The sequence below is a fragment of the Aquila chrysaetos genome, chromosome 11 (assembly GCF_900496995.4).
Source record: "Aquila chrysaetos chrysaetos chromosome 11, bAquChr1.4, whole genome shotgun sequence".
Taxonomy (NCBI): domain Eukaryota; kingdom Metazoa; phylum Chordata; class Aves; order Accipitriformes; family Accipitridae; genus Aquila; species Aquila chrysaetos.
In genome coordinates this window covers 35,470,350-35,484,726 of record NC_044014.1, presented here as the reverse complement: position 1 = coordinate 35,484,726, position 14,377 = coordinate 35,470,350, and the positions used below count along the sequence as shown (strand labels likewise).

At 49.7% G+C, this 14,377-nt stretch overlaps 1 protein-coding gene across 1 annotated transcript; it reads left to right on the top strand.

The window, feature by feature from the left end:
• The first annotated feature begins 2,462 nt into the window (after positions 1-2,462).
• Positions 2,463-13,129, top strand: LOC115348588 (lipase member M-like). Its single transcript, XM_030031508.2, has 10 exons — positions 2,463-2,591; positions 5,624-5,713; positions 6,287-6,452; positions 7,805-8,003; positions 8,261-8,370; positions 8,769-8,905; positions 9,348-9,488; positions 10,673-10,744; positions 11,487-11,552; positions 11,912-13,129. The coding sequence occupies exons 2-10, from the start codon at positions 5,633-5,635 to the stop codon at positions 12,143-12,145; spliced, it is 1,206 nt and encodes a 401-aa protein (XP_029887368.1). The 5' UTR covers positions 2,463-2,591; positions 5,624-5,632; the 3' UTR covers positions 12,146-13,129.
• The last annotated feature ends 1,248 nt before the right edge of the window (positions 13,130-14,377 follow it).

Here is a 14,377-nt window from a genome sequence, read left to right as displayed (position 1 = left end):
ACAGACAGAAACTGCATCCCCGGCACTATGGGCAGATAAAACCCATATGTGGTGGACATTCACTCCCGTGACTCACACCATGGTCACACTGGTCCTGTCAGCATCCGGTACTAACAGCAGCACTGATGAGAAAGCAGTGCAATGGTTCACCTTCTGCTTGCTTCTCTCTCCCATTCAGTGGGTGTTTGTCATTACAAGAGGAAAATAAAATAACTTTTAAAACCTATGGAATAAGCTTGGCTTTTAAGCTCAGAATTCTTAATTTTTGTCCCGATTTTGTAGATGTATTTTTTTTAATTGCTTTTAGATAAGAGAAATACATTGTTTCTCCAGTAATGACCTTCACTTCCAAGCCTGGAAGCCTCGATTCTGCTGTGGTGCTGAGCCACATCTCCCTCGTTAGCTGATACTTGGTATGCACTGCATGCTGTGGCCCTTCCCCATTCACAGCCAGACGCTGGACTGAGCTTGCAGCTGCCTGACATAAAGCCCTTCTGCAACCCTCTGCCTGGCTGGGGATGCCAATGCGGTCTAGATGTCCCATCAGCTGCAGTGTGCACAGATCTCCTTTTGGCAGATGGCAGATAAGCCTGCCAGCAAGAAAATGCTGATGCTTCAAGATCTGATTGTGGCTGTTTTTCCTGATTCACTCATGCCTTAATAGTCCATGTAGTAATTCACCCTAAACTGAGGTCATTCCGGGGGCCTCCCAGACCGATTTTATCAGTGCTGTGGGAGACCTGGGGACTATCTCTGGGGCTGCAGCACTGGCAATAGCGAGATGCTGGCTGGGACTGGTGGAGAGAGGTGTGAGGGGATGGGGGAGGAAGGAGAAACATCTGCATCCCAGTGGTGCACAAAGCCTCAGCAGATGTGCTGTGTCCTCTCTGGAGAGTCTCCATCCCACAGCAAGAGCTGTGTCATGGTCTGCATGCTGGAAATCTCTGGGAATGCCTTGCTGAAGGCTCATTTCATGCTCTGCTCTCTCTCCATCAGACTCAATAGGGGAAATAACGTGGCCCCAGACTTGATGCAAGAACCAGGAGCGGCCACAGCTCCACCAGGAGCCTCTCTGATGTCCTGTCCCCAAAAGGCAGGCAAGTTATGTTGGCGTTAATATATGCTGGGAGGAAGGGGGAGTGATTTCCTGCCTTGGCATATTTGATCCTGGTTTTTCCACCTTTCCTCCTCTCCCTGCAGGGGAAAAAGCAGACTCAGGTCTGAGTCACTGCTCACACAAGGGTGAGCCAGGCTGCAAGGCCTTCTGGCACTGCCTCCAGCTAGTCTTCAGTAAAGACCAGTCATTACAGCTTCAAATCGAGGTGTAATTGTGTAGGCTTTCCAAAGAATGCATGTTTGCATTTCAGCAAGAGCGGCTTGGCCAGACCTGACAAGTATTGACACCAGGAGAGGCGACAGGTGCCCACAGCGTGCAAAGCCAGCATCGGGTCACTGCAGCATGCCAGTGCATGGGCACGTTGGCAAAGAGTGGAGAGGCGTCCTCGAAGGCAGCACTGCCAAAAATAACACCCACAGCCCACACCACCTCTCGCCGTCCCTGCAGGGATCTCCTCAGCCACTTGGCAGCGACTGACCAAAGGCATTGCCAGCTGGGAAGAGGTGAAGTCTCTTCTCCCTGGGAGAAGTGCAGGATGGGCAAAAACCACCTAACGAGGTCTGTGATAAGCGCACAGAGATAATTGACCAGATGGAGGTAACTTAAAATTGAGTGGGTGCAGACACCCAGCAGAGAAAGTCACCTCTTACTGTGGTCCAGATGGGCAACCTTTGTGCTCAGTAAGAAAAGACACGTCCTCCCACCAAAGCTGCATGCAATGGCTGGTGAGACCTTCTTCCCTTCCTGGGGATGGATTTCTTTTTTATTTTTTAAAGAGCACCCCCAGCAGTCATTATGGGGACTGGGAGGTTTTGCATTTCCAGGCAGTGGCTTGTTACACACTGGGAGGCAACAAGAAGAGCCAAACAGAGCTGGGTGGGTTCCCCACAGGAGCTTGCTGGGATGAGCTAGGCTGGCGCCATGCACCCTGCTGTGCCCCAGGCACCCCGCAGCACCCTGAGCACCAACACCAGCCCCGTGCACCCTGCTGAGCTCCATGTACCCATGCCAGCCCCAGGCACCAACACCAGCCCCGTGCACTCATGCCAGGCCCAGGCACCAACGCCAGCCCCATGGCAGGTGGACACTGGTCCAGAGGCTGCATGTCCTCCAGTTCACAGAGGCCATGGGTGATGTCAGATGAAGCTGTGCCATATCAAGTGGAAATAACCAATTTGTTACAGCTCTCAACTCTTCCGTAGTGCCACAAAAATATTCCCAAGTGAGCCTGGGTAGGATGGGTGTCTCCTTTCAGAGCAGACTTGAGCCCTCAGGTAAATTACCTGTTCACAGGAGAAAGGATTAGAGGGAGTGGCAACCTGTGACCCTCCCAAATGCACAGAGCAGAAGGAATAATAGCCCAATGTGTGGTGAATGAGAGCAGCATGCTCAGGCAGTGAGGACCTCCTGCTTGGCAGACATCAGGAAGAAAGGCACCCACACCTCTTCTGCTGCAGCCACCGGACCGCAACAGGTAATCCTTCCTCCTTGGGTGCCTCTGCCTTTGCACAGGCTGCCAGCAAGGAGCCATCCCTGGGGACAGCAGAGGAGAGCTGTAGGTAGTTGAAGAGCCCCATGGATAGGACAGCGGAGCTTCCCTGGGAGTCCTGGGTGGGAAGGAAAGTCGTTTCTGCTCACAGGAGGGGCAGTGGGAACACTCGGGGGTCAGGACCATGCTGCTGGTGGAAGAAGTTTCACGCTGCTGCACCTCTCAGAGGTGACCATGAGCTCTCACCGTCTGATGAGCTCAGGGATCCTTCACAGAAGGAATATTTTAGCAGGTTGGCTGTTAGGAGGAAAGGGCCATCCCGGGCAGGGCTTTTCCCTTGAATTTGCATGCTATTCTCGTGATGTTACACCTCAAAAATGCTTTCTGTCTCTCCTTGCTTTTCTGAAAGGCTGTCTTAAAAGTAATGAGACCAGAGCCTCCTGGGGCCGGGCAGCTGCAGAGGGGCTGTGGTGAGTGCACGTGGCTGCCACCCTCGCTGTGTCTCCCACCTCTGCCCACGCATCCCAGAGACCCACATGCCCCTCAGGACCATCCCAGGAATGATCTCTCAACATCCTTCCCCTAGGGAAGGAGAGCCCTGCTGCACAGCAGGGATGTCGGCAGCAACAGGCAGTGCAACGGAGGGGTCTCAGCCCCAAACTGTAGCCCCAGGGGGGTCAGGATGGAGGTGGGAAACCCTTCCTTCCCCAGAGTGGGAAGCAGCCATAGGAGGTGGGGTGTCACTGCTCTGGGTGGGGGGAGGGCTCAGGGTTCTGCTGAGCCAAGCCACAGCCACTCTGACCTCATGCTGTGAGCAGGAGGGTGGACAAAGGGTGTCCCAAGGTCCCTTCCAGCAGAGCAGCTGTGCCTGTGTGATACTCCACGTATCTGCTCTAGGGACAGCAGAGGGAGCAGATGGCCTTCTCCCCAGCTGCAAAACCACCTCCTGCAGCATGGGAAGCGGGTTCCTCCAGCAGAAGAGAGAAAGGATGATGAAGGTTAGCTGGGAAATGACAGAAACCTGGTTGCAGTTCTCCTTTCTTTCCCCAGGAAGATATTTTGCAGGGAAGCAATAAGGTGGATGCAAGATACCTGGAGCTGGCATCCGGCCATGGTTGCTGCTTCCCACACAGCCCAGCACAGGCACATGCATTTGGCAGGATTTGGCAGGGCTCCTTGCTGTGGGCTTCACACAATTTAACTATTTAAGCATGACACACAAGAGCTGAGGCAGTATTTCTGTTGCAGATTTGTTGTCTCTAACAAACAAAATGATAGTAAGATGGTTTGTGGTAGGAACACACCAAAACAGATACTTCAAAATCCTTCCCAGGAAGAACAGTGAGTGTCCTGGGACAGTATTTCACTCCGGTTTGCAAAAACAGCTCAGGTGTGTCCCAGGGTCTCTTTCAGCCATAAGAAGAGCCCAACCAAATCACATTATTTCATTTCATATTAAGAACAAAACCCTCCATGGTCCTGCAACTTAAAATTGGGTGGTTTACTCCAGATTAGCTCAGTTATCAGTTCAACCAAATAATCTATTCTTCTGACCATCCAAGCAATTGTCTTAAATGAATCCCAGAGACCCACATGCCCCTCAGGATTGTGGTGGGTTGACCCTGGCTGGACGCCAGGTGCCCACCAAAGCCACTCCATCACTCCCCCGCCTCAGCTGGACAGGGGAGAGAAAATATAACAAAAAGTTTGTGGGTTGAGATAAAGGACAGGGAGAGATCAGATCATTTACCGATTACCATCATGGGCAAAACAGACTCAACTGGGGGAAAATGAATTTAATTTGTTACTGATCAAATCAGAGTAGGATGATGAGAAATTAAAACCAAATCTTAAAACACCTTCCCCCCACCCCTCCCTCCTTCCCAGGCTCAACTCCACTCCTGATTTCTCTACCTCCTCCCCACCAGTGGCGCACGGGGGCAGGGACAGGGAATGGGGGCTGGGGTCAGTTCATTACACGTTGTCTCTGCCATTCCTTCCTCTTCAGGGGCAGGACTCCTCACACTCCTCCCCTCCTCCACAAACTTCTCCAATGTGAGTCCTTCCCACGGGCTTCACGAACTGCTCCAGTGTGGTCCCTTCCATGGCGTGCAGTCCTGCAGGAGCACACTGCTCCAGCGTGGGTCTCCTGCAGGGTCACAAGTCCTGCCAGAAAACTTGCTCCAGCGTGGGGTCCTCTCTCCACAGATCTGCAGGTTGTGCCAGGAGCCTGCTCCAGCACGGGGTTCCCACGGGGTCACAGCCTCCTTCGGGCACCCACCTGCTCCGGTGTGGGGTACTCCCCGGGCTGCAGGTGGAGATCTGCTCCCCCGTGGACCTCCCTGGGCTGCAGAGGGACAGCCTGCCTCACCATGGTCTTCCCCACGGGCTGCAGGGGAATCTCTGCTCCGGCGCCTGGAGCATCTCCTCCCCCTCCTTCTTCACTGACCTGGGGGTCTGCAGGGTTGTTGCTCTCACATATTCTGTGCTGCAGCAACTTTTTTTTCTCTTCTTAAATGCGTTATCCCAGAGGTGCTACCACCATCGCCGATGGGCTCGGTGTTGGCCAACAGTGGGTCCGTCTTGGAGCCAGCTGGCACTGGCTCTGTTGGACACAGGGGCAGCTTCTCACAGAAGCCACCCCTGTAGCCCTCCCACTACCAAAACCTGGCCACACAAACCCAATACAATAATCATCCCCTTGAAGACCAGATTTGCCTGGGAGGGTATAGCTGTATACATACACATGCATTTTTCTGAATACAAGGATCTAATGGAGAATGTGTGATTAAAATCTAATGGAGTTTGGACTCTGGCATTGCTCAAGATCAGGAAAATGAGCAATTTCTAGAACCACTTAGAGAATTTCAAATTTATAATTATTCCACCTGTTGAGTGGTCAGATTGATGTACTAACAGAAGTGTCATGCAGGCCAAGAGAAGTGTGTGCAATCCCTGGCTTCTCTGTCAGTTCCATCAATGTGTCTCACACTTGTCATGTTGACAATGTTTTGCAGGGCACCGTGATGTGGCTGTTCATAACCATTGCTTATTTAATGTGCATCAGTGAAAAGTCAGATGCGAGTCCCGAGGTGTCCATGGATGTTGTAAGTCCTGACTTCTCTCCTGTCTTTTCCTGACTGGGCATGCAGGCTACCTATGCTGCCATAGTCTGGGCAGGACCCATGGTCTCTGTGTGTGTGTATCTTATCTTCACGAGGGTTTGGTACCAGGGTTTTATTAGAGCTTTCGTCTCCCTGTGCTTAGGTACACAGAGATTTATGGCAGACATTTATGGGGGAGTTCAGTCCAAGTTGACCGGTTTGGTCAACACAGCTGCCTCAGGCTTGGAGCTTCACTGTTACTGCTGCCCCGCTCTTCACAAACATTGATTGCAACATGAAAAGTGGCAATGGGTCTTTCTTTACTAGACCTGCTCAGGGAGTGAGGGAAACTCACACCTGCCAAAAATTTTAGCTGAAGTCATGACATCACCATGGCATTGGTGGAAGGGACATTGGGAGGTCCCTACTCCACCCTCCCACTGACAGCAGGAGTCACCACCACCTGCTCAGGGCAGCCACTGTTGGCTTTGCCTAGCTAGTCTTCCTGACACCCACTGGGATGGAGACCCCCACCTCCCTGGGGACCTGTCCCATGCTGTCCTTCCCTTCCCACAGGGTGAAATCATCCACTACCATGGGTACCCCTACGAGGAGCATGAAGTGGTGACAGACGATGGCTATTACCTCACCATGCAGAGGATTCCTCATGGCAAAGACAACCCAAGAACCATGAGCACCTCCCACGAAGCAGAGGCACAGGGCTGCAGCATGTTCTGCCCCTGTAAGTGCCATGAGAAGATCTACCTGGTCCAGGGACCCAGAGAGCTTTGTTGGGCTGGAGTAGGCCATGGTCAGGGCTGCCTCATCATGGGCTGGGTCCTCAAGGAGACAACATTCCCTGTAGGATTAGCCTCGGGAGCAGAAGAAATGCAGGTGCCAACCATGCCGACTTTCTTGTTCTGAGAGGATCTGCTCCAAAGAGGAAGGAAAAGATAAGGAGAATGAATGGGACAGAGAAATCTTGCCCCAGGTTTTACTCCAGCTCAAAGCCAGCCAGTGGAGCAGTGAAAAGCCATTTGTCAGCAAAAAACCCCCTGTGTCCAATCCAATGCCATCTCACCATTTCAGCTGCTTTCTGTTCTTCACTTGAACCACTGTTTCAAAGCAGAGAGGGTGATGCCCCATTCTTGGCAGGGTGTTCCTCTCCTGAGAAGCAGGAGGACTGGCATATGAACATGGTAAATAAGTGTAAAAAGACAGATTTCCATTCAGGACGCTTTGTCCTCAACTGTCCAGGGTGGAAATATGAGTCTTATATTGAGGGTCTAAAAACCAGCAGAAAAAAGAAAAGACAAAGAGGGGAAAAAAAAAATGGAAAGTCACTTTTATTTCAACTTTTTCATGCTGCAACCTGTGGTCACCCTACCATATGAATTCAGATATCCTTGCAATGACCCTGTTGTGGCTGTGAAGATGGACCTGATTTGAGCAGGGGATTGGAGCAGAGACCTCCAGAGGTCGTTTCCAAACTAAACCTTTCTATAACCTCTCTTCCTACAGTGCTTCAGGCTTCCTGGTCCTTTGTAAAAAAGATCTTAAGTTTTTTCTGGGGAGCTAAGACTTGCCCATATGGCTTAAAGTGGGCAGAAGTGGGTGGAGGAGATGCTCTTGACCCCTCCAGTACCCCTGTCTCTTGCAATGGGGCAGCATGGTGTTGCCGTGCCATGGGAGGTACTTAGAGGTACTGCTGGATTTTCAGACACAGAGTACCTGAGCCAAAAAAAAGGCACTGTGAGGAGGGCAGTCTCCATGCAAAAGGCACAGTCACTGTTCAGACAGACATGGGGCTTGGTTTCTTTCTTCCTGGGAGCATGATTTACCGAGCTCCATTCAGTGTGGAGTCTAACCTTATTTTTCAGCTTCACTGTATCAATTTTCTCTGCCCTGGGATGACCAAAGAGCTTACTTTAAAAAAAAAACCTCTCCAAAGAGGTTGAGGACATAGGTGACTATCTCCCTGCACTGGAGTCACTTCCCCAGGGCGTTGCTGTCAAAGTCATACCTGGATGTGAACAGTCAACTTTGTTAGTAGTCAAAGAAAATAACTCTTCTTTCATCCTCTTCTTTCTTCAGCTCCAAAGTCTGTGGTCCTACTGCAGCATGGCCTGGTGTTAGAGGGAAGCATCTGGGTTACCAACTTGCCCAACAGCAGCCTGGGTTTCATCCTTGCCGATGCCGGCTATGACGTCTGGATTGGAAACAGCCGGGGGAACAGCTGGTCGCGAAAGCACAAAGAGTTTGAGTTTCACCACCAGGAATACTCAGCTTACAGGTATTTTCTGTGAAACTGAAGGGTGGGCAGGTACCTGGTACCCTCAGCAGTGTCCATAGGCTGGAGGAGCAGCGCTGTTAACAGTCGCACCATCTGCCAGTGGGCACAAACAACAACACCAAGACGCCGTAGGGGTGCCCATACCTGCCAGAGCCCTTGCCCACTCCCCAAATGGTCGTGGCACTACTTGCTGTGTCCTGCCCATCACTCTCAAGGTCAGCAACAATAATTTTGTCATGTGCCCATCTCTATTGCAGCTTTCATGAGATGGCCATATATGACCTTCCAGCAACAATCAACTATATTCTGCAGAAAACTGGACAGGAGCAGTTATACTATGTGGCTTACTCTCAAGGCACCACCACAGGTACTTAGGAGGAGATTGGACCACTGTCAGAGTTATGTTAGCTGTGCACCTCCAGTTTGGGAGTATTCTCCTGAGAGCCTGGACAGGGAGAGTAACGTGTGGGCATGTCCAAACAATGAAGGGAAAAGAGCAGGTAAACATCCCCATTTACTTTAAGAGAATAGTTTTGAGCAGTGACAGCCCAAAAATGGTTGCTGCAATGGCTTTTGGTATATCCCACTGCTGCCAGAGCCCCAATAAGGGCTTGTGGGAGCTGCAGCTGGGCTGAGCAGTCAATCTGGGAGCTGAAATGCATCAGCAGCAAAGGCTTCAGGTCAAGTCACCAACCTGCTAGAGCCATCTCCAAGGGTCCTTTGGATGGGCACACACTCCTGGGAGCTTTCTTCTTCTTCCCACAGGTTTCATTGCGTTTTCGTCCATTCCCGAGCTGGATCGTAAAATCAAGATGTTTTTTGCCTTGGCTCCTGTCACCACAAACTCAAATATAAAGTCACCCTTGGTAAGGCTGTTTGACCTTCCCGAGGGGCTGGTTAAGGTACGTCCTCACCACATGCTTATCTGGTGTGAAGGGGAAGGAGGGAATGGGAAGGTATCATCACCTGAGACTTGCAATGCTTGTACATGACTTCCATTTCCCTGCCCTCTGTGTGCCCTTTGCATTGAGCAGGTACGTTTGTGCCTACACTCTTGAGCCTGTGGGGCATTAAAGAGTGTAAAGCATCCTCCTGTCCAGCCCTAATCAGAGAAGAGCTATTTCTAGATATTGTTTTGGGGACTGTCCTCCTAGGAGAAACCTCTTCTAGGAAGATCAGGGCTCTTCCAGGGCCATGGGCATTTCTGAAAAGCCAAATTTACAAAGCACAGCAAATCTGTGGCAAGGAAGACAGCAACTTTCAGGGCTAAGCAGAGAGGTGGGCAGCGTCTGGAGGCAAAAGAGGAATGTGAACCACACTGATCAATGCCTTTGACTTTCACAGCTCATTTTAGGACATACAGTGGTCTTTGATAAGGGTATCTTGCGGCAAGTGATTTCCAGTCTGTGCAGCTACCCCATCTTTAAAAGCTTTTGTTCCTTGGCCCTTTGCTTGCCTGGTGGGTTTACCAACAGCTTAAATGTGGTATGTACATTCCAGCTTACCTTTTAAGTCATCCAGTTTCTCATTGTTTGAGCCGGAGTTGTCACCTGGCCTTTTGCATTTTTGATTCATCGAAAAATCTGGCCATTGCGTCAGCATTTGCAATCTGGCCGTTGTGTTGGCCATCACAATGCTCTTGCATTGGCACCAGAGGGAAGGCCAGAGTGCACACAAGGTCACGCGTGGGCACGTTGTGTCCCCAGCAGGGATGACATCAAAGGGAGAGCGAAGAAATTAATTCCGTGCTCCAGGGGCTCCCAGGGTTTCTCTTTCACTAAGTGATTTGTAATTTCACCTGTGTTTTAATAACAAGATGGGCTCTTACGGAATGAACTCCCCTTCAATCCACTGGTAGGAGAGGTGGGCCCTCAGACTCTTCAGCCTGCTATCCCTTAGAATGTATTTATCCCCAAATCAGAGCCTTTCCCTGTGCTCCACTGCACTGAACACAGTCATAGAAAAATTCGGGCTGGAGGCACCAGGATGGGGATCTCCAGCCCAACCCACCTGCCACCAGGGCCAACACTACAGCTACAGTAGGTTGCCTGGGGACATGTCCAGGTGAGCTGGGTGGTCCTAGGGATGCCCTGCTCGCACAGGGAAGGGCTATTTTCTTGGGGACGGCCAAGATTTCAAGGTCCAGATCCTGCCACAAACCACTTGTGAGTAAAATTGGAGACAGGTCCTTGATCATAGATGGAGCTAGAGCTGGGCCACTGTTTCTCAAGGAAAGTGTTGGTGTAATTTCTTAATATTCCAAGGAGGAAATGCATTAGAAACAACATGTAGAGCTACTGTGATGAGTTGCACATAGTCTTTGCAAAAGGATCCTGAGCACAAGATATGGAGTTTTACTTTGGTTTGAAAACTACATAGATTCATAACATGACCCAGCATCCCATGGGAATTGCTTGGCTTACTGAAGGGAGCTCTACAGAACCCTTCATGCTGCTGTCTGTGGTGCATGTTCACACACTGTTGAAGTCAGCAGTGTGTATGGCTGAGCTGTGCCTTCACAGAGCTAAGACAAAGCAGCTTGTACAAATACAAGCTCCAGCTAGCCTGTGTGAGTGAAAGAATTGTGTGGCTACTGAACAGGATCAGTTTTATTTCTAATGGGATTTCCCTCCATGCAGAGAATAAATGTCTCCAATGGTTTCTTGCAGAGCCGCATAGATGTCTACCTGTCCCGCTACCCTGATTCAACATCCCTAAAAAACTTGTTACATTGGCGCCAGGTAATATTTCCAGCTGCAGAATAAGATCGCGTGCAACCAGGACCCATGTTCTCTTCTCTCAGCTGCCAAGGACCTCTTCTCAGTGTTTGGGTATAATCCTCCGTTGCTCTCCCTGCAGCGCTATAGTAGAGAGAAAGGGGAAAATTGGCATGAAACACTGGTGCAGATGCAGTTCTTTTGGCCATGACTTTCAACAAAAGATGACCAAGAGTCTTTGGAGCTGGTAGGAGATGGAAGCAAAAACTGGTAATAAACCAGCACAGGAGTTGCTAGAGTAAAGGTTAAGAGCTGAGGGTTAGTAGAGAAAACTAATCATACAACAACTAATCACTGAAAACATGCACAGACTCATATCCTTCTGTTGTAGACATTGACCATGACAGACAAAGGAAACTTGCCCAAAGGTCTGATTCGTGTCTTCTTTGAGGCTCACTCTTGGTCGTACACTAGGTGCACTGTGGGTTACTGGGGCCTCAGCTTCCAGCCATCTACATTCTGCAGCTCGCCAGCCACCCAAGAGAGGAGGGATGAAAGAAGTGAGCAATGTCAGGCGATCTTGCAGGCCATGCTGAGATCTTCCTGAGGGTTGAGCTCTCCTCCCAAAAGACAATATCACACATTACAAATAACATCCCTGAGCCTTGGTGGTAGGAGGGAGCAGTGCAGTTCCCTGGTCACCTCTTTTATCTTTCTTATGGTCCCCTCTAATGCATGGATAATAAACACAGCTCTCCTTTTCCAGCTCTATCAAACAGGGGAATTCAAATATTATGATTACAGCAGTGACAACATGCTTCATTACAACCAGGTAAGAGAAATCCATTCTCATCTGTCAGTTTTAAAAGAGAAAAAAAAAGAAAAAAGAAAATGGCAATGAAAATATTGCAGTGGCTGAGACTGAATTTTATGGGATTTATGGAATTTACCTTACAGGTTTGTACCTTCCTTACAAAAAAGAGGTCTGTGGTGTCATTCAGTGATGACTTTTTGACCCTCTAGTGAAAAGCACAGGAGCCCAAGACATAGTCAGGATCTCTGGTGATAGTTTCTGTACTGTCTTTTGGGATAGGGAAGAAATTCCAAGCAGCAATCAGGAATACTTTGAAATTTTACTTGCCCGTGACCTCCCAGGCTTTCCTTCCTCAAGCCACACTATTTGTCTTCCAGACCACACCTCCCTTCTATGAGCTGGAAAATATGAAAGCCCCACTTGCTGCATGGTATGGTGGCAAGGACTGGATTTCAGTCCCCGAAGATGTAAACATCACACTGTCTCATATAACCAATGTGGCATACAAAAAGTACATTCCTGAATTCATCCACTTTGATTTCCTTTGGGGTATGCAAGCGTACGAACAAGTGTACAAAGAAATTCTTGAACTGATGGAGAAGAGCGCCTAGAGTTGGACCAGTGGCAGTAATTGTTGGTTTCTCGTTTGACTTCTGGGCCTTCTTTTATTTGGAAAAAAAAAAAAGTGAAGAAAAGAAGAGGGGGAAAAGGGTCATTAAACTGCTACACTTCATTGGGATTGATATTACTCTGGCAAGTGAGGAAAACAAGCCAATCCAATGATCAGGAAAGCATGTAGGATTTAAGTTAAATAAGTTAAGGTTGCAGAAGTTGGCATGGCCCTTGGACCCTGAGTCTCCCAGGTGCCTCACTCACGTGGGTTTCCACCAACAAGCAACTTCAGTGGAATTTGGCTCCTGGTCGCCGTTGAGGGCTCTGGCCTCCTTATGCTTGGGTTCCCAGCTGCAAACACCTGGATAGCAGCTCAGTTCCATCCTAGATGCTGGTGTTTCACAAGAGTAGATGTGCTTGGATGGGACTGCATGGTGGGTCGAGCAATGAATCCTGCTGGTGTAGCTTTACCCACTCTCTGGTGACTCTTCCACGCCAAGAATCCCAACATCCTGACATTCATTGCTTTACTTTACAGACAGAAGGAGCCTAATGTAGGGAACATTTTTCTCAAATTCATGTTGATTTGGATAACACCAGCCTTGCTTGTACACAAAAGGGTTTTCAATAAGTTCTATCAGGAAACACCATTTTGCACTATTTTAAGCAATATTCCCAAGGCACAAACCCAGCTGGAAAGGTCACCTTTTGCCGACTCTCAGGAAATGCTTTTTGTTTTCCTTATGTGGGAGAGAGAAGAAGAGTCTGGTGGAAGCCAGTAAGGAGTCTAACTCTGTTTTCAGCTTCTGGATTACACTCCTTAAAAATATATTGATTAGGGGAGGAATGGTGAATTTGCCTGTTTGTGTAGCTATGTTCTTAAAATATGCCTAGGAGCAAGCAGGGCAAAGGATAAGACTCTCTTTCCACAAAGATGTAATAATGATAATAATAATAGTAATAGTAATAATAAAGTAAGATAGGGTCCACTGGGCTCTGTGTGGTTGTACTGCCTTAAACCTCCAGAGGAGTATGGGGGTTTTCAGCACGGACCTCTTGCCACTTGCAGGTGAGGGAGACCTGCTTGTCCAACACTCCCCCTGCTCAGCAATAACTTTCAGTAGCTTGTAAAGCTGGCAGATGCCCACTGCCTACGATGCAGCTAGCATTCCCCACCCTGTGCCCTGCGGGGAAGAAGTGGGTCAAAGAGGGCAGGTTGGGGGGTGAGGAGGGGTACCGAGCCCAGCAGGGCTGCTCTCCAGAGGCAAAGTGTGGGTCTTAGCAGCACATGTTCATCCAGGTGTCTTTTGGTGCACATCCTTGTAGGACAACTGCAGTGGGCTCTGTTTGAGTTACCATCAAAGGGGACCGGCTGTAAAGGTGTTTCACTTTCCATCCTTACAGCTAGAATTAAGCACAGAAGAAAACAGGATTGGGTGAGGTAATCTCGGGGTGTAAGAATTAGGCTATAGGTTAGATATAATCTATCTTGAGCAACAGTGATTAGCTACCTCACTTAGTATATTTGTAATGACATCTTTTTCTGTGTGTGTGGTGGATTGACCCTGGCTGGACGCCAGGTGCCCACCAAAGCCGTTCTATCACTCCCCCTCCTCAGCTGGACTGGGGAGAGAAAATATAACTAAGGGCTCGTGGGTCAAGATAAGGACAGGAGAGATCACTCACCAATTACCGTCACGGGCAAAACAGACTCAGCTTGGGGAAAATTAACTCAATTTATTACCAATCAACCAGAGCAGGGTAATGAGAAATAAAACCAAATTTCAAAGCACCTTCCCTCCACCCCTCCCTTCTTCCCAGGCACAACTTCGCTCCTGGATTCTCTACCTACCCCCCCCAGCAGCGCAGGGGGACGGGGAATGGGGTTTACGGTCAGTTCATCACACGTTGTTTTCTGCCACTTAATCCTCCTCAGGGGCAGGACTCATCACACTCTTCCCCTGCTCCAGCATGGGGTCCCTCCCACGGGAGACAGTCCTCCACGAACTTCTCCAACATGGGTCCTTCCCACGGGCTGCAGTTCTTCATGAACTGCTCCAGCATGGGTCCCTTCCATGGCGTGCAGTCCTTCAGGAGCACACTGCTCCAGCGTGGGTCCCCCACGGGGTCACAAGTCCTGCAAGAAAACCTGCTCCGTGGGCTCCTCTCTCCACAGATCCGCAGGTCCTGCCAGGACCCTGCTCCAGTGCAGGCTTCCCACGGGGTCACAG